We start from the raw sequence: 21,118 nt of genomic DNA on the forward strand, positions 1-21,118 counted from the left end.
ATTCTGGTCTTAATCAAACAAAGCCTAATGGCCCCAAACAGCTTGCAAAATTTTCAGTTCAAGTCAAAATCAATATCATGTGCTACATTAGCCCCATTTTGGCTATTTTTACCAGACGTTTCAGTCACAGAGGCAATATATTAAATTATATTTCAGTGCTAAGACCCTACTGTACATCCACATTTTTTCCTCATAAATAATGGAAACAAACAGGAAAGGAATTAAAAGTAATACTAGGTGTGTTACAGTCAAAACTTCATGGTATTCCAGTGTATGAAATACAAAAGCGGATTATCACCTGGAGGGTGTTGTCTTGTGCATTTCTCTCTCATGAATGAAAGTGACCCACACTGTTATAGTTTAGTTGTGTGACATAGTGTAATTAAGAGTTAATGCTAAGCTGAGCTCAGCTTTCACAGAAATCCACCATGCTGCATTTGATCACAACACACACACACACACACACACACACACACACACACACACACACACACACACACACACACACACACACACACCATCTGTTGATACATACACTGAACTTTCTGTTAGTATCATATAAAATAGCCACCAGCCATCCGAGGCTCGCAGCAGGCAGCAATGTGATATCAGTTAATTCTGCTTTTTTCTTTTTCTTTTCTTTTTTCTCTGCTTCTCTCTGTAAATCTTGTTTTCTCTTGTGTCTTTAATTGCGTCAGCGACTCTCTGCCTCTCTCTTTGTCTGTCATGTCATTGGACATGGGTTAATATCCTCTCTGTCAGTCTCTGTCTTAATCCTCTCTTTTTCATCTCAGTTTTTATTAATTCTCCATCTCTGCTTCATGTGGCTGTGCTTTTCATTTAGACGTTGCATTTTACTAGACCGCCCTCAGTGGCTGCTGCATGCTAAAAGGCTTGTGGAGTAACCTAGTTACAACATCCGTTTACCAATACATGAGATCTGATGCAGCACCAGGGGTCCTGTGTTGTACACAAACATCTTAACTTTAATTACACTTTGCAAATTACATCAGTTTAATAAACTTTCATGCTGTGTATATAAATGTATATGTCACTCTAAATTTGAAGTATAGCAAAAAATATTTTAAAATTATTTTTTTTAAATTGAACGTACTGATGTTTTTAACTTATGAACATTCCCTTTTCTCTTTAAGTTTGTTCCGCCTATTCATTTGAGGTGAAATATTCAAAGCCAAGATTTTTATGATGGTACCATTTCATCAGATGGAAACATTGTCTTAAATTTTACACACATGCAGGTGCTGAGTCCAAAACTGTAATTGTGATTTCTGGCCCCCAAAGACTCGTAAAACCGGACCGCTAACTGTAAAATTCAGATTGTATTGCATTAAAAAAGCATGCATTTAAAGCCCAAATTTACTTTTCATCAGGTATTAAAGTATCAAAAATACCTCTGGTTTCTGAAGCGCTTTCAAAGTGAGCTTTCTAAAGCACTGTGAGTCTTTGGGAAGCAGAAATCCCAAAATACAGCCCGACTCTTCTGGAACTTAAAATAAAGTTTTGTAGGTTTAAACAAAGTTTGGCTGCACGGATTGAGTCTGTTATGACTGAAGCACCAGTTAACTGAATGGGCCCAAAGTATTCAATATAAATGGAAAATGTTGTAATGAAATTAAATAAAACTTTGGTTAGGGGACTGATTTGATGTGGTGGGGAGATAAATGTTTGATTCGCAATTAAATGAATGCATTATTTATGTACTTCATGTTCTGTCTCTTTTTTATTTCTGTGATTTCCAAATGTATTTTGTGAACTTGTTAAATGTAATTATTTCATATGTAAATCTACATAACAAGTAAGTTTAATAGGTGTTGCTATCACTTTTCTTTCCTTTTCTACAAAAATAATTCTTAACAGAGTCGTTGTATAAAATGAATAATAATAAATTGTGTCATAATGATAAAAGTATGTGTCTGTATTATTATTACTAGTAGCAGCAGCAGTAATAGTTAGTAGGTAATGGATGAGTGTTGGTAGTAACCGTAGTAACAGTAGGAGCAGTACCTGTGGTGTCAGCGGTGTGTGTTAGCAGGAGCACTGTGTGAACTGGCCTGCAGTGTGTGTGTGTGTGTGTGTGTGTGTGTGTGTGTGTGTGCACTGCAGTGTCAGCAGCAGTGGCTGCTCATGCTGATGAAGTGCAGAGGCTCTGGGGCTCAGGAGGCCATCCATCATCTCCATCAAGCTTAAGTGAGGCTCTCTGGACTGGGACGCCACCAGACAACGACCCGGGCCACCGGTCTGAGCTGGGCTAAATAAACACCAGCCCCTTCATCATCATCATCATCACCATAATCATCATCATCATCTACCTCCTCCGGAGACCCAACGTGGTGATATTGTTGGAGACCCAACAATATCAGCAGCAGCAGAGAGAAAGTTGGTGGTGCTGGATGGCGATGTTCTTTTTTTTTTTTCCAATATCACATAACATCATGTATTAATACCTTGGTTTTGAACATTCACCTCACCACATCAGGAGCTCTGACAGCTGTTCAAATGATGAGGTTGTCTGATCTTCATCCTGGGAATGTGGCATTGGCATCAAAATTTCTCACACCCATGCAAACACACAATAGATCTTTGGATTTCAACTACAGGCAACTTCAATGCCTTATCTAAGGCAAACACATATTTGGAAGGGAAAAAAAAAAAAAAAAATATATATATATATATATATATATATATATATATATATATATATATATATATATAAACTAATTTTGCATTGACAAAAAAATGTGTCAATGCATTCTTCTTAAGGTCCAATAGATGAACTGATAAGGTCTTGAAAAGACGTCCCAGCATGACCTATAACTAATAGTCCTTTGTCTGGTCTGGGGGAATCAGCATTAAATCTGGTCATAAAACATAACTTCAACACCTTCTCTTTAACAGTTTTGATTACTGTCACAGAAGTCAGCTCAGATCTGATCAATGAAAAAGATTTCCCATAAATTCTTCAGTGCAAATCAAAATTACACTTTCTACGTCTAATTTTCATTCATTTGCTCCATTAATAAATTGCTGAGACATTGCTCTGAGAGAAGCCCACAATGCTACACTTGGTTGTAGTGTATTCGCAGTGTAAACATACTATAGCTTCACCTTTTTCAGTCAGCAGTAATTTGACTTACTTTTCTGATGCTAAACTGAGAGAAAGTTTATGCATGTAATCTTTTGTAAATTGCTTAATTGAAGCATTCATATCATGAGACTTTTTTTTACTTCATGTAACTCTAAAGACCTTTGGATGTTTGGACGGTTTGACAAAACACACTATAAGCTCATATGATTACCTGAAGAAAATGACTGAATGAAAACAACCATAGCTGCTTGCATAACTGCTTCTCAACAAAATAAAAATTAATTAAAATATTTCTTTGACTGTTAGTATTATTTCTGATACAGCTAATACATATTACATTGTAAACTCCTACCAGCACCACTGATAATAATAAAACTGCTGTTATGATTTCAAGGACGTAGGTTTTGTTTCTGGGGACACAGTTATTGGGGGTAATGGGGGTCTTCTCCTAGGATTAGGAGGAATCTTTGTGCACCAATTTGTGCCTTTTCTGCATCAGTTTATGGTGGAAATGTCTTTAATTTTGGCAGAATTAAAGTCCTTTCAGGTTTCAAAATTTGGGGATGTCCCCCCACCTTCCAAAATCTACACCTATCCCATTTTCTCTTTGAGGAAGCCAGATTTGTTTTCATTGTAGATGTGTAGTCAAATATACACAGGATTAAAAGGAAGTGTCACTTTTACCTTTGTCACAGAGTGTGTGTGTGTGTGTGTGTGTGTGTGTGTGTGTGTGTGTGTGTGTGTGGATAGGTCATGTATCTCTGCCCTCTGCTCTCTTTTCATTTGCAGTACATAAAACACCACCACCCAGAAATGGGTCATTCACACACACACACACACACACACACACACACACACACACACTCTCACATGGGTCAAGTGTCAAAGGTCATATTGTGTCTGAAGAGGATTTACTCTTATGGCTGTTTGATCTCAAACATGCCCACACTTACACACTTACACACACACACACACACACACACACACACACAGAATTACAAGAAGCAGTGTGGCCTGTATCACATCTGCTGTTGAATGACCTGGACCAGACTAATATGCGCCTTTCATTCTGTTAGAAAAAAAAGGGATCTGATTGGGCCTGATGATGTCGTTACTTTAGCCACATTACAATATACTTTCTATTAGTATGTGAAAAATCGTTATGATTATGCTACAGCTCTTATGACGAAACAGTGATGTGATTGGGTGCCATCACAGTCCTCTAACCCATCCAATAGCGGTAGAAACCCAAAACTTAATGCAGTGGTGTTTCAGTATTTTGCATTAGAACCCTACCATCATCAGTAAATGACCTCAGAGTTTATACTGACAATAGTGAATAAAGCTGCTCTCCTAGCGCCTTTGAACATCTGCTAATGCTTCTCATTTAAACTGTAGAGAGTGGAGAATCTTCACGTTAGTAATCACTTTCCATTTTTCAAGCTTTTCTGTGAGATAACTCACGTCACTGGAGAGAAATGAAACACACTCTGAATCACCTTCATCTAGTGAAGAAGAACCAGATAATGACTGAAGTGAATGTTATATAGGCCTCATGCAGGAAGTGATACATGAGCACATTTTGTCTTGTTTTTGTTTGTATCCATAAATTTTCTTATTTTGTTACTACCAGTTAATTTCTGGAATTTATCAGTGTTCTTTTTTTTTTTGCTTTTTCTGTTAGGGAAGAGAAACTTTTATGAGCAGTTGAAAGAAAAAACACCATCTTGTTTTTACAGTGAGTCCACAAACACGAGGGACCAACGCAAGGAAACAAAGTTCTTTTAATGTAAGGAACATAAAAGACACACCATAAAATCAAATATGTTTTAAAGTTAAAGTTAATTAAATGTGTGGGCTATTGGTCCATTGATCCCAGTTACAACTTTAAAAAACCCTTTGATGATGTTGCATGTGTTCAGCTCGTCCTTCAGTCGTCACAATGGTGTGTTGGTGTGTTTTTTTGCTTCCATTTCAAACATCCATCCATCCATTTTCTGACCACTTATCCTCTTGAGGGTCACAGGGAGGCTGGAGCCTATCCCAACTGACATTGGGCGAGAGGCAGGGTACACCCTGGACAGGTCACCAGACTATCACAGTGCTGACACATAGAGACAGACAACCATTCACACTCACATTCACACCTACAGACAATTTAGAGTCACCAGTTAACCTGCATGTCTTTGGACTGTGGGAGGAAGCCGGAGTGCCCGGAGAGAACCCACGCTGACACGGGGAGAACATGCAAACTCTGCACAGAAGGGCTCCCACACCCGGGATCGAACCAGGAACCCTCTTGCTGTGAGGCGACAGCGCTAAACACCACACCACTGTGCCGCCCCCCATTTCAAACCATTTTCTTTAATTTCAGTTACTATGCATCCCTCTGTTGACACGGCATTTACAGCATCACAAATGTTTTGCCATTGCTGGGATTTTACTTTCCTGTAACGCCAGTGCAGTTGCTCTGGAAAAATCAAGTTTAAGTTCCTTAAACAGTACGTTGATTTCATCGCCTTTTTTTGGTGGCATCCCTCCAACTGTTGAGCATGTGCTCAGTATTTGCACACAGCACAACACCGCCTTTATTTAGTGTTTAGGGGGTGCTAATATGCTAACAACAAACAATCAGCCATGCGCCTCTAATTCATGATCAAGTGGGATTCATCATTCAGCACACCTGGGTAAGATCAGATTTGGATGGTTAGAGTGTTTGGTGCATCTGGAGTTGACTTGTCTTATTTTTCTCTTAACAGAAAATAAAAATAAAATACAAGAGAAATTAAGGAGAGTGTTGCTGCATGAGGCCCAGTGTAGCACATAAAATGAGCGGTGCGTGATAGCCCTCTGAGAACTGATTCTCTACTTCTACCATTTATTATCTCACGCTGTCCGTCTTCAGGTGGTTGAAACATGTCAGTAAAATCAAGCCCAGATTTAATGAGTCAGATATATGGAACATTTTCTCAGTACATGTTGTCAGTCATAAAATCCTCTAGTAACCACAAAGGAGCAAAAAAACACACACAGCAGGAAGTGGATTTCCTTCATAATTTAAATAAAACAAATGAAGATATAGCTCTAAATCAGTGTGCATCATCAGCAATAATGAATACATGTCATGTTTTGAGTTCACTCATGGTCAGATTTACAATCTAATGAAGAGGCTCAAAATCAGAAAGTATATACATGTTGGTATTGCAATGGCTAACTAGGTTATGATATAAACCCTTAATTTAAAAAAAGGTTTTAATACAAAACTGCTTCTCTGTGTCATCCCATCTGTTTCCATGGTTACAATCAGCGAGCATTGTGATGCCTCACTGTTAGCTGCGGCTACATGCGAGCTGCTGGGACTTGACGCTACTAGCACAGAGTGACTATAAGGCTGCGTTCAGGTCTGATGAGCATCATTGTTTCATTTATTCATTTTCAAAGCAGCTGAAAATATTTCACATTTGAAAGTTTTAAGTGTCAATATGACCCGATTAAAGTATTTTCTACACTCTCCAGATTGGCTTTTACATACTGTAATGTCAGGCGCCACATCTTCTCTATGGTAGTGTTGCCCTCAGCCCAGGCACCAGAGGAAAGTGTTGGCGTTGTATGTTTCTGCAAACCATTTTTATTTCATATATATCACGTTTCAAAAGTGATGTAGTATATGAGCTGATTGAAGGAGATGGTGGAGCTGTGCTTCCAGCAGCGATGGTGACATGAACAGTAGTTGTTTTTTTACCAGGACATCACTGCATTTCCTGCCAGGACTGTGCCACTAAAAGCAGGTAATCTGAGCCAAAACATGGTCTTTTCCTCACCAAAACTAAGTGGTTTTCGTTTCCAAACCTCACCACACGTTGACTGCAGCGCTGTTAAATTGTGAAGTTTCAATGTATGCTGCACAATAACATGCAAATGTATCTGTGGTTTGCAGAATTGTACAACGCCAACATTTCTTCTGGGTTGGTTTCATTGGGTTAGTTGCCCTCCAGATGTAACAGGCTTCCGCTATTCAAAAATTCATTAAAAACAACTCACATATCCCTGCACTGACAAACGTAATCCATCATTTAAATTTACACTATATTTTACCTATTACTTTACCACACTGCTAATTATAGTGTTTAATATGAATAGTTTCTCTTTCTTCCATGACTGTGCGCTGCTAGTTACCATGAATGGAAGGCTAAATAATAAGGGATGGTGTCGTGTTGTGAGATGCATAATAATCTTCTCCATTCATTCCTGGAAGAATGACACCACCTCTGACGGGATTACAGCTGCAGCGGTTGTGGTGTTTCACAGTCATTATAAAACTACATGTCTAATTTAAATTGATGGATTATGCCATTATGTCATGGCAGCAATAGCTATGTTGTTGTGGGCCGTTTTTCAGACAATGGAAGTCTATGACTTTGGGGCCTAAAGCTAAAACTGTGGGAACTGGGGGATAAATACATGGGCACTGTGCAAAAATAGGAAATTATAGCAGGATTAATTTCAAAACACAAGAACTTCATAAACCTCATACAGTTAAGTGCGCTGTTGTCCACAGACTTCGGCCAGTGGTTTTGTTCCAGAGCCAAGAATTGCAGATGACTTGATGGAACTCCTTAATTTTTTTTTACTTAACATTATCTTTCTCCACACTTGACTTGAGCCTTTTCCTTGATAATGATGCCAGGTTTAGAGCCAGGTTCATCACTATTTACCGCCCTCATTAAGCAGCATAATACCAAAACTGCTGTAATCTGTCTGCTACACAACAAGCGTGTCACCTCCAAGCTCACCTCACTGTGACTATACATTTCCCTAATGTCATGGGAAAAAAAATACATTCAATTTCTCTCATAATCAGAACAAAGCTTGCACAAAATATTAGTAAGTTGGCTCTCATAAAACTGAAAATACTAAGTGTGACTTCGCTTTTATCTGGGTGACCATCAGATTTAAGATAAAACAATTCATCTGAATGTATGTTGTTTTAGGATTTCTTGTGTATTAAATAATTTCACATTTGTGGCATTCATCAGTTTCCTTGTACCAGTAATTTTCTCTTAGCTACAAATCAATTTCACAAGTGGTCCACACCCGTCACACGAGCCACATACAGATAGTCTGTAGAGGAAAAACACTTGTTTGATTTAAGAATTACACTGCCTTTATCTGAAATCTGAGTGTAAATATGAGACTGAAATGAACTGAAATAAAACAGAAAACTAAACCAAATTTAATTGTGCTAAATTGATTATCTAAACATCATCTCATTGACATCATAGCTTACCAATTTCTGAGAGGTACTTTAGATTTTATCATTTGTTGTAGCTTAACTCTGCTGTTTGAAATTCTTTTTGCTCTCTGTTAAAGGGACAGTTCACCCAAAAATAAAAAATGCACATTTTTTTTTTCTTTTGTATTGGTTTGAGTTGCAATGTTGGAGGTACCGGCCGTACAGATGTCTGCCTTTTCTTGAATATAAAGGAAGTTACTCCTCAGCTGAGCTGTAGCCTTAGCTAGTTGAGTAGTGCTAGGTGAGCTAGCAGTAGATGCACGCTTCCTTCTACAATTGGTGTCTGTAGTTCAAGAGAAAGAAAGTAGTTCCTACATGAAACTGCTCACAACAAGGTCTGTGGATTATCTTGAGTAACCGGGTCATGATTTCTGGAAAGAGACATTGCTGTTGAGTTTTTCAAATGTATTTTCTTGGCGCTTTGAGCACCACAAGCCGAGTGCCATCTAGTTCTGTCACATTAAAGAGAGGGCAGATGTCTCTACAGCTGATATCTCCAATACTCAGAAACTAACACGAAAACAATCTAGATTAATAAATAGCACTATAAGTAAGAGGAAAAATATGTATTTTTGATTTTGGGGTGAACTGTACCTTTAACATTTCTGCCCACATGGGAAGTGGAACAGGTTGCAATTTAAAGGGGTGCTAATTATGCTAATTATCAGATACAACAAGGGTACTCCTCTTCATCAATAAGTGACATTAATCAGAATAAAATGAGCCATTTACATCAAGTTTGTGCAATTTGGTGCTTCTGACTTAGAACACATACAAGCAAACCTCAATGGAAAAAAGAAAAAGAGATTTGGGATAGGAATACGCAAATGTTCTTGCATGAGACCCAATGTGTTGTTCATTTTACTCGTGTTATAGAAAAGAAAAAAACCCAACAGAAAACCAGATCTAGTTGAATCTTGACACTTGGGACATTCAGGTTGTTACCACTGGACGAGGTATCAAGGTCAACTGATTTGCAGAATAGCTCCAATGCAGCTTTGTCATTAGTCACACTGGTAAATGCTACTAGTGATATTAGTGAGTGGTCTTGTGTTAGCCTCGCTGTGTCACTTATAAGTACGGGCCAGTGTACGTCCTACTGGTGAACGTTAAGCAGCTGTCCAATAGGAAATAAGCAGGACTGTCCCGGCATCTGTGACAGGCTGAGGGGCAGTGCTCCGCCTCCTCCCTCCACCAATCAGTAGTCACCATCAGTCAGTGCAGTTATCAGAGCTCGTCTTCATGGTTCCATTTTAAAACCTCCTTCTTCGCACGGACTTGGTTTTAAAGACATTTCTGATGTTTCGCGCCTTTAATTAGAATCATTACTAATATTTGGTAGCACAGTCTGTCTCACAGTGCATTGGTGAATTTTGTTTTTCTAACCTTTCTAGTAAGATTTATTGGTTGTCATGAAAATTGTTAAAATCCATTTCCACAATGTCCCATACTTTCCAGACATATAGAGGAACCCGATCACCAATTCCCAATTTTCAGTGCAGTATGAGGGTATCGACTGGACAGCCGGCAGGCAGAGCTACGCAGCCACGTGGCCAATCAGGTATATGTTGTCATAGAGGTGGCCTACAAAGTCATCCGACACATTATGTGCTGCTCGGCGAGTGTTCCTGATAAACTCCCTCTTGGACATTTTGTTTTTGACATGGGGGCTGGTCAGGTCGATGGACAGCAGGATGAGACTGTAGCACAGCACATAGACAGCATCTGCAGAGAGATGAAAGCAGGCCGTGATCAAACAGGACTGTTGCTGTTTCTCACGAGCTGAGTGTGGTATGAAATACAACAGGAAATTAGCGCTAAAACTGAAAAGTCAAAGAGCTTATTTACACCTGGTATTAATATGCATCTTGAATGATCAGATCAAACGTGAACAGCTCTGTTTGTCTGGCATTAAAATGCATCTCCACATGTGTCTCCAGTGACCACTTGTAATCAGATCTCCCTTCCCTGCTCTATATGCAAATAAACACGTACACCATTTCCATTTGCAAGAAGATAATGCATTCCTGTTTATCCTGTTTATTATGTGACACCACCACAAAGATGAGGGGAGAAATACATGGATATTATTATTAGAGATTTTAATAGTAAGGTTAATCTTCTCAGGCATTGCGTCCCTCTCACCCCTGTTGTATACACTGGTCAGGGGTGCTCTTTTACACAGGTGTAAGGGGGGCGTGGTCTGGGGAACAAAGGAGAGGAGATTTTGATTGTGTTTGAAGAGAGAGACAGATGACTGAGGTTGGAGCTGAGCAGCTTGCCACGGAGAAAAAACACATTTGACTCTTTTGTTATGGTGGTTCCTCGACCAACTGAAGGCAGCAGAGACACTACACATATGGAGGACCAAAAAAAACTGAGCAAGCCATCAAGCCTAGGCCAGAATATTTATTTTCTCGATTCAACAGCAGGTGAGTTTTATTCCTTTTTGGACTTTTTTTCTTGGACACTTTCTTTTGTTGGATCATGCTGTCTTATGTAAGAGGACTGTTTCTGAGTTGGGCACAATGGACAATTTTCTGTGGTAAACATTACTCCAGCTGTTTTTTCTTGTACTCTACTTTGGAGAGAGGAGTTGTTTTTTAATAAAGTGTGTTCAAGCTTACATTTAAAGTTTCCTTTTATCTTTTGGTGGAGTCACTCGGGAATTAAAAGCAACCCACATTATTTGCAGTGCCTCTTTTAACTACATCATTAGTCTCATAGCTCTTAAATTATAATAGTAACAAGGCTTAAAATTTAAGCTGATTTTTATACCGCATCCCCTGCTCCTCCCTGATGCTAGGAGATTACAGCTGGGGGAGTTTGAGCTCTGCACTGTGAACAGTTGCTGAGAGTCCGCCTGCACTCACACACGGCTAGCATCACATGTCTAACATTATCTAACACTTATTAATGAGTCAGACCATTTTTATGTCGGTGTGAGTTTGTTGAGACTATTAAATACCTGCTGCTGTGTTAGCTTCTGCTAACTGAGCAGACATTGAATGAACCGTTTGCTAGAGCGGCTCTGGGGACGGTCCAACAGCACTGTATCGAACCTGTGTAGCGGCAGACAGTCTGAGTCAGATAAGCAAGGCCCTTTAATGTGGTCCAGGACACATTAGCATTCACACTGCTGAAGAAATGCCCTCTGAATGTGGTCTGAGCCATTGAGAACGCATTGGGTGCATTCACACACATACACCCAGGACTTGCTTTAATTTGACCTCAGCTTCACTCTACAGAACAATCCATGGAACCTCAAATTCAACCCTTTAAACCCAAATATTACTGCAAGAGGAGCCACTCTAAAGGGATAGAAAAGGGGCAGTCAAAGAAACAAGTACTGTAGATTTATTATTTCAATTATAGCTAAATGATGAATAAGATACATTAATGTATACTGTGCTACTAATAAACTCTAAGCTGTTCTCCACTGCTGTGCCCAATCCTTTCCAGAGTGGATGCAGGGGCAGAACTGCAGTGAAATGAAAGGGCTGGTTTCAGAAAGGCAGCCATCCATCCATCCATCTCTAGCCTTGAGCTCAAAACCATTACACTAATCCTGCTAATCATATGAGAAGGACCAGAGAGTTAACAGTAACAGAGTCGGGGATTGGTTTCTGTATGGTCTGCTGGCATTAACAAAGCCCTCAGTTGGTAAATGTACGCTCCATTGACAGTACTGAAGCCAGGGATTACTTGAAAATAAAACCTTGAGGGTTTCCCCTCATTTTGCGGTCGGGCCGATGGGTCAGAAGTGTAGTAACTTCAAAATCACTTTTTCTGTCACTAGAGTTTTTGGACTTCTGGCTGCAGGGTTTAATATGGTGATGTCTGGTTAGGCTCAGGATAGAGTGGATACTAATGGCAAGAGAGGACTTTTCTGAATGTTTCGATGACCCCCTGACCTCTCTTGTGGTATCACCATCAAGTCAAAATCTCAACCCAGACACCCGAAATATTAAAATCTTGCCTTGAAACTTAATGAAAGTATTTACGTTCTCCAGAGGATAAAGCCTCTTTCATGTGGGACAATCCATGACCTTTCCTCTAGCGCCACCTTCAGGCCCAGTTGTCACTGTACACAACTGTGAGCACAAATTGTGTACACAATTTAAGTACAAATGGATCATTTTAGAGTACTACATATGTACTGTCGCTGCATATATGTTGGCTGATAAGTAACAAGAAATTGCGTGACAGAAAAGCCAAAAGATAACAATTGTTTTTTTTGTTGTTGTTTATTTAATATCAAATGTCCCACTTAGCAAATATCTTGATCACAGTTTTCAAATGATGAATTTTCGCTAATACTCATTAAAATTATTTGCCTTATTTTTCATTCATAATTATACGCTTCCTTTTTCTAAGTAATAAAATGTTGTCCAAAATACCATTATCTATTTTTTAACTCTCAGATATCAGCAATGTCACCATGTGACCCCTTGACCTTTTAAAATGTCCACTATTACACAACATCCTTCAGAATCTGGTGGAAAAATTACAATCAAACTTAGACCTAGACCACAATCCAATTTGTCTATTACACATTTCCTCTCATGCGCTCTTTGGCCACCTAAACAAGACTTGCTATAAAATCAATCATTTGCCATATTTGCACCAAAATTTCTATATCATATTGACCATGAGATCATAGAAATTTGTCAAGCAGTAGAGATGTTCCTGTACTGTTATATGGGGTCCCTTTAATATTTGTGGTTGCATTAGGTCATCGTGGGCAAGGTTTGCAAAGTGCAGCACATCAAAGAATCATCAAAGACCTTCTTTCTTAACCTGCTCAACACAGCTAAAACTCATCTGTCCATAACTGACGCAGACATCCCAACACGCACCTTTCTTAAAACCTGACTTGATTGTAATGTTTTATAAGGCCTGTTACATCTCGTACTAAAAGTCTTCAAATGGTTCAGAACGCTGCAGCTGGAATCTTAACGAAACTAGAAAGTTTGACCATATTACACAAACCTTAGCTTCCCTTCACTGGGCACGTCCCTTTATACCCATCTGATTTTCTTTGAACCTTTCATCTGTCTCTATCTCCAGAGTTTAAACAACAGTCAATGCCAATAAGCCTAAAACCACAACTACAAAGACTACTAGTTAACATACTGCATGTGTTCACTACTGATGTGTGTGTCTGAGTACTAACCAGGACTGAGGCCCAGCTCTCGGACAAGGCTAGGGTTACAGGTACAAAACCTGTGGCTGAACTTGGTGATGAGAGTTTCCAGATACTCTCCTCTCTCCTCTGGTGCGTGAATGTGCCTAAAGAAGTCCCGCAGAGCGTTGGGGAGGAACTGGTTACTGAAGTTATGGAGGGTCACCAACTCGTCCAGGACATCCCGCCTGCACCCACACGGACATACACAAACACAGAATAAGTGAATAAGCTTTTGTATTTGTATGCCGGTAATGACAGTTGCTGAAATACGAGATTCATGCTCTTTTCAAAGGTAAAGCGCACCAATAAACGTATTTTTAGTATCATAGTAGACACATTAAATAAACACCACTCCACAGTGAACTTATAATATAAAAAAATAAATCTAATTATTTCAGGGGTGGTTTTAGACTTTCTTAAGGCAATGCAGAAGTATCACACAAAAAAAGCTGTCACTAGGACTGGGCGATGTGGCCTATAAATAATATTGCAATACACAATAATATATAAAATAATTTGAAATCTCTTCTAAATGCCTGTAGACTATTAAACTACTGTTAAAATTAATTCAAATAAAGTACTGTTACAGTTAAGTTACAGTATTGTTATGAAAAAGTTAAATTAAGTACTGTTATAATAAAGTTAGATAAAGTATATTGTTATAATAGTTAGTTAAATAAAATAATAAATAAATAAAATAAAATAATGTTTTAAGAAATTTAATAAAGTAAGTACTGGTATTATAAGGTTAAACAAAGTACTGTGATAATAAAATTAAATTAAGTATTGTTATAATAAAGTCAAATAAAGTATTGTTATAATTAAGATAAAGTACTGTTATAATAAGGTTAAATAAAGTACTGCAACAAAAAAAAGTTAAAGTGTTGTTGCTCTTATTATGAAGAATCCTGCTTGTTTCAGGCTGTCAATGATTTTGTCAACAGATAGCTGTTAGCAGAAAGTTAAATCATCACAGCGCTTTTTAAATGTGAGGATTTATTGATTGTTAGCAGAAAACAAGTTGCAGAGCAGAAAACAAGTTGCAGAGGTGCTCCATGGTCACAAAATGCGACTTAATGGTCGCAGCCTGGAGCCCTGTAGATACAAAAACGCACGTCTCACCCTACACATTATTCCCCAAGACAGATTGGTCTGGATCAGCGGGGGACTATGTGTAGGCTTAGAAAAAAATGACGTGACAATTTATACTTGATATAGTCAGTCGACACAGTCCCACCCCTAGTTCTTACAGACGTATCCATTGTTTTATTGTTACAAACTGTTGTGGAAGTCTTGTGTTGAGTTTTCTGGGTATTGTGTGTGTTTCTGTGTTAACCTCTCATCCAGGTAAATCCTCAGCATCTTCCAGTTGAGCCGTCTAGTGTAGAAGATGAATTTTGCCAACTCTGTCGGATGATCCACTAATATACCTTTAGACATAAAGTAACTAATACCCTGCATACACACACACACACACACACACACACACACACACACACACACACACATGCAGAGAGAAAGAAGGAGAATCACAGTGTGAGTGTGGGTCTAACAGAGTCTTAATCCATCCAGACACACACTTTGATGTTGAAGTGATTGATTGGTTAAACATCAGAAGCTCAGAATAATGACATCATCAAACACATAATTCTGTCATGAAATCATTGTTCCAGAAACCAACATGTGCACTGCACACACTCAACACACACACATACACATACGCACACACACAGTACAGAAGCTGTGAGGTAGAATGCGTCTATAGGACTAGGGATCTTAGATGTTTGGGCTTGTGTTACCTCCTGTGAGTTTGCGTTGAATGTCAGGCTGCCTTCATCTAGCTGTAGGTAGAGTCTTCTATATGAGAAACCAGCAGGTAGTCTTCTGTTGTAGATGGAGCAGTGTCCCCATGTGGATTTACACAGCCTGGTGGATTGACATACATGGGTTACAGAAAATAAACAGCTAAAAAAAGGCTTTACAAAATACATGTGCTGAAAAAAAGGCTTGTCTGGCAAGTTGACAGAAAAAAACATGTGCTCAGAACATGCCAAAAACATGTAATCTATTTTCATTATCTTGAACTTTCTGTCTCTTCCCGTGTTTCGAGGACGTAACATTGACAAGTACGGCAAAATGCAGTGCACTGGATGGTGTACTCATAACTGATAATTTAGACAAAGCATAAGTCTATCTGTCATCAATTATTTTGTTTATCAGTACAGCAGATCAGCTGTTGTCACTGCTCAGAAAACTTTCTGGTCACCAAGAAACATTATGAACCTCAATCAAATCATCAATCCTCACAAAAAGGTAACAGAAACTAGGGTTGATCCTCCTTACCCCTGCCAGAGATATTCGTCATTTCCCAGGTCCTGCCACACACAGCCGGCCAGGCACAGATCAGTAGCATTCAGGTACGACAGTATGGTGATGCCTAATTCAGGGGGCAACATCTCCAAATCTATAAATCCATGCTGTTCCTTACCTACAGTCAACAAGAAAAAGGAGGAGAAAGGCAGAAAACAAATATTTAGGATAATTCTAATCTCCGTGTGACACAGGATTTAATGCGTACAAGATTACTGTAGTAGAGTGTGGTAGTTTTGAAGCCTCTTGTTGTATTCTTTCCCACTTCCTCCCTGAGTTGGTAGCCACTTTCCATTGCATAAAACATCATAATCATGGACAGTCATTGCTGGTAAATGACAGTAAAGTTCCATCCACACAACCCAGAGATTATTTCAATCAATCAATCAATTTTATTTATAAAGCCCAATATCACAAATCACAATTTGCCTCACAGGGCTTTACAGCATACGACATCCCTCTGTCCTTAGGACCCTCGCAGCGGATAAGGAAAAACTCCCCCCCAAAAAAAACCCTTTAACGGGGAAAAAAAACATTTAGAGACATAAACTGTATAGAAGTGGATGTAGCCTCTGGCTCTGAAAAGTGAAGCCAATGTGGTAGTGCCTTAAACCTGCATTCTTCCTAATGGCCAGCAGGGGGTGACTCCACTTGTTGCAAAAAGACAAGTCTATTAGAAAATGACTCTACTTCTCACTTGATTTATTACCTCAGTAGACATTTTTCTCATGAGATTATGGTCTCAGTAGTTAGTTTCAAGTCTTCTTTAATACAGCATGATGTTCATTTTGTAAATGATGATCCCATTTAGAGTAAAATAAACAAACAAGCAGGGTATGCTTTAGGGTGTGGCTGCCTTGTGAATGACAGGTTGCTACCACACCAACCTGTCAATCAGGATCGAGGCGCAACAATCAAAGCCTCCCCAGCTTCACCCTCTCGTCCAAATATGGTCACCTCTGGCTCCAAAAAAACCAAGATGGCGACGGCCAAAATGCACAACACAGGCTTGAAACTGGTAGTCCACAAACCAATTGGTGATTCCATGTTGGCTGCATCCACTTTTTTAATATAGTCTATGTTTAGAGAGCACAGCTTTTAAAAAATAAAAGTTTCTTCTCCTGTGAGTTTGCTGTTTCATTTTGTTTGTAGCTTAGCATGTGTTTTGTGTGTTCTTACCACCCATGCGTGTTCTCAGCAGATGGTAGATGTCTGGGCCGTAACACTGCTGAGGCACTCTTCTTTGGTGACCTCCATCTTTCCCTAGGAGAAAACAAAACAAAATAAAAAAATATTAGATATTGGAATCATTTTTCTACTTTTTCATTCATTCACTGTCATTACTTGCTTACTGCTAATTGGCACGACAGGAAAGTGGAAGACTATCCCAGCATGCATTGTGGCTTCAGACTGACCAGGCACACTGTGAGTTATAGTCATCATTCAAATACATAAAGAATTAAATGAATACATATTTTACAAAGACTTTTTTAAATTGTATTTTTACTTTTACTTCTAATGACATTTACAAGAATCCATCGCAGCTGAAGGAAAACAACCAATCAGAACCAAGGAGTTTCTAACGCAGCAGTCAATCACATCAATCACAGCTCATGAACTGTAGTCAAACTGTCAAACTAGGCAGCACTGATCAAATGTGAATCAAGATTCTGTTACTGCATTGCCTTTTTCTCCCCTAAAATATTTTCAAAAACATATTTAAGTGTACTGTTTAGCTGTGAAATGAGAAAGTTTGTGACCAGGCCTCAAGGTTGAACACAGTCAAGCCAAAACTCAGCAATGCCCATCAGCTGAAGCTGTACCTTAATGTCACTCGCCATAATTTGTAATGATTTTCTCCAAAAGTTAATCATTTTAACCGTCTGCCTCACAGTCCACCAGAGCAGCGATGCATTAGCAGCAAAGCACACTACATACTTAATTTTACGTCATACTTTGTGTTAACAGTATGAACAGTATGTCAGTATGCCATTTTGAACAGAGCCAAACTGGTTTGGGCAGAAACACGGGAGCAAGATGAACAGCCAGCCTGGGTCAGATGTATAGTAGACAAAAGGAGAAAGGGATGGAATACTGGGAGCAGAAAACTAATACGAGTAACTAAAACAGCTGATAGAAGCCAAACAAGTGAAGTGTATGTAAGAAATATCTACTGATAAAAACTAGTTGTGAGTGTTGTTGTTACACTATGTGACTTGGAATGTTGCATGTTGTTCTTGGGTCATTATGTTACTTTCTTTGTACATAAGTAATTCTGTGGGTGAAAAGTTTGGGTTGGATTTATCTCATGGTCTGTTCAAAAACATTAAGTTTTTAACATGGTTTTTATTGTCTTAGATCTTTCATAAACGTACACAATGACCTCTGACTCAGACTTATCTGTCCTAAGTCTTCTGCAAAGTTGTGTCTGTGGACACACTCAAAGAAGATACTGACAGTGATTACATTTTTGACAGTAACACAATTTTGGCATTAAAAAGTCTAGTCAAATAATTAAATAAATCCATAGTCTTCATTTTTATTTGCATTAAAAATCCACAACCCAACCTCAAACATAAACAGGACCGTTTAAAATGAAGCTGTTGGGTTTAACAATAACAGGTGGACTGATTTTAGTTGGCACTTGCTGTGCTGATACTGAGTTAAAAGTTTATTACAGACTGGAACCCAGAATTTAAATCAACCAGATAAGTCACAACATGTTCATATTTTCTCTGAAGCATTAATGTCAACCATTTGTGACAGCAGCAGTCACATACACACTACAAAATCCTCATCCAAAAATAATATTTATGTAAAAAAAAAATATTAGGACTACCTTGCTCTCGTCTTCCTCCTCCTCCTCCTCCTCCGCCTCCTCCTCCTCCTCGGTCAGCTAGTCGGTCTGCAAGCTCTTCCTGAAGCTGCTGCTGTTGTCTAGGAGGCAGCCTCCACAGTGCTTGACCCATCTGCATGGTAGCATAAGAAGTGCATAAGAAAACATTTTGCTTTCATATATCTGACTAAACTTGTTGTGTGTCTGTCGGTGACTTTGTAGTTAGGATGGAAAACAAGTGATATAATGACAAATTATATAATTCAGTCTGGATACACTGAGGTTCACTTGTTGCTGTGATCTTCCATAACTGGCAACCTGATAAAAAGGCAAATCCACAAGTGAATTAAACAAGTTACCACACGTTTAGACCAATTCTGCCGAACAACTCTAGGCTCTCATGATTGAGAAGAAAACATATTGAACCTCCTGTAATTATAATTCCTTCTCTTTGATTTGTCATATTGTGAAACACAGCTTGTGATTAATGTTAAAGCTTACGTGCTGCTGAGAAGCAATATAAAATGGGTCAGGCATAACCTGACCAATCCATTTAAGTCTCAAGTATTACATTGAACATTCCTAACATTATATGTGTGATAGTTTCAATCATGCCTACGACAGTGTCTTTGTCAATAGATTACAGCTGCCAGTCATTACAGTCAGATTATATTCAGGACACTTTATGACAGCTACAGTGGTTTTACAATTCCCTGAATCATATGATGAAAATAAAAAAAAATACAGATGGACTACAGTGATGTAATGTGGGAGGGCATGCTAGTATCATGTGCTTGCAGAACCCTGAGTTTAGATGCTTGTGGTCATCATGTGTTAAATGTGTTTAGCGCTGCAACGATAATCGACTAGTTGGAAACTATTACATCAATCGCCACCTATTTTGAAAAGTGATTTTTTTCAAGGAAAAAAAAAGTTATATTCTCTGATTCCAGCTTCTTAAATGTGAATATTTTCTGGTCTATTTATTCCTCTATGACAGTAAATTGAATATCTTTGGGTTGTGGACAAAATAAGTCATTTAAAGACGTCTTCATAGACTCTGGCACACATTTTTTCATCATTTTCTGACATTTTATAGCCCAAATAACATTAACCAATTAATGGAGAAAATGATGTTACTAATTAAGAAAGCAGGCTTTAAAGCCTTGTTTATATATGTATATATGGACTATGTAAAATGAAATAAATAAATGACAGACAGTGCTCAAGTGTTACTGGAAAATTAGATGACTTACATAGCTACCACTGACATTCAGTGTGTATTAAACGACATAGGCTAACCCTTCTGACACACTAATATCAGCATCTGTTTAAAGCATTGCCATGACTGTGCTGATGGACTTCAAAATTAGCTTAATCTTTTTTGTCGACTCATAAGTGTACAATAATCAAAGCAGTGATGCACTGCTGGTGTTTTTGTCCTCATTAAACTGCCCACTCTTCCTTTTCCCTCTCAGCCTGTCCAATATCAGCTGTGTTGCATAAACAAATCCATTACACTGTTGTAAACATCAACGTTGGAAGTTCCAGCAAGCAAGGTAGTGTGCACTTTAGTCCCGCCTCCTCTGCTTTATCATTGGCCACACACAACACAGCAGCTTCCAGATTGGAACGTCATTGGCCGAACTGGCTATCACTCACAATCTGTTGTTACAAATCCCCGAGTTAGCTTACAGAGCTAGTTTAAGTTGACGAAGATAGTGTCGAGCCGAATCGATTGATCTTGCTGCCTCATTAAAGGTTATTGATCGTATTTCTCCTACGAGCACAGTGCAGTATTTCCTAATAAGAGCGATACAGCGGCTCAATGTTAACCCTGAACTACCCACCTGAGTTTAGTGATTCCTCTGACAACCCGACCTGCACACAAGTACAGCTGGAAATGTAGTTTCCTCGCTTTCAAACGAATCCAGTTGTCATTTCATTTCGCCGAGAACAGATTAATAACAGAGCAGCTGCTCCTTAGGTTCAGGAGGAACCTTTCATACATCATCTGTTTCCACACTCCTCCTCCTGTCACCTCTGCCCCGCCCCCTGTTCTCTCCCCACTCATCGAACAATCAAAAACGCTGAAAGAAAAAATTAAATTTTACATCAAAGAGTCAAACAAACTCATTTTATATGTAAATACGTGCTGCCTTTGAAAAATTGATAAATCATTCTCAACGGAAAAAAGCAGAAAATGGTGTGCGTACTTCCTACGTCATGACGTCAGATCGTTACGTTACGTCTAAAGCAACAGCCAATCGTGGTTCGTGCTGTTGTTCACCCGGTAGAAACAAAACCAACTTTTCTAGGTTACCA

General features: G+C 38.9%; 1 protein-coding gene across 1 annotated transcript; it reads right to left on the bottom strand.

The window, feature by feature from the left end:
- Positions 1–4,956: 4,956 nt before the first annotated feature.
- fbxo8 (F-box protein 8) lies at positions 4,957–20,828 on the bottom strand. Its single transcript, XM_050043943.1, has 8 exons — positions 20,644–20,828; positions 18,797–18,926; positions 17,137–17,220; positions 15,931–16,075; positions 15,387–15,513; positions 14,924–15,042; positions 13,576–13,772; positions 4,957–10,124 (listed from the first exon to the last, which is right to left on the bottom strand). Exons 2-8 carry the CDS (start codon positions 18,924–18,926, stop codon positions 9,937–9,939), a joined length of 990 nt encoding a protein of 329 aa, XP_049899900.1. The 5' UTR covers positions 20,644–20,828; the 3' UTR covers positions 4,957–9,936.
- Positions 20,829–21,118: the final 290 nt, after the last annotated feature.

This window comes from Epinephelus moara, chromosome 5 (assembly GCF_006386435.1).
Source record: "Epinephelus moara isolate mb chromosome 5, YSFRI_EMoa_1.0, whole genome shotgun sequence".
Taxonomy (NCBI): domain Eukaryota; kingdom Metazoa; phylum Chordata; class Actinopteri; order Perciformes; family Serranidae; genus Epinephelus; species Epinephelus moara.

Coding starts and splice junctions, on each gene's coding strand:
- fbxo8 (XM_050043943.1), bottom strand. CDS start 18,926: ATGGGTCAAGCACTGTGGAGGCTGCCTCCTAGACAACAGCAGCAGCTT. Junction 13,773..14,923: donor AGGATTTACCTGGATGAGAG/GTTAACACAGAA, acceptor GTGTGGGTGCAG/GCGGGATGTCCTGGACGAGT. Junction 10,125..13,575: donor AGAGCTGGGCCTCAGTCCTG/GTTAGTACTCAG, acceptor ATCTCTCTGCAG/ATGCTGTCTATGTGCTGTGC.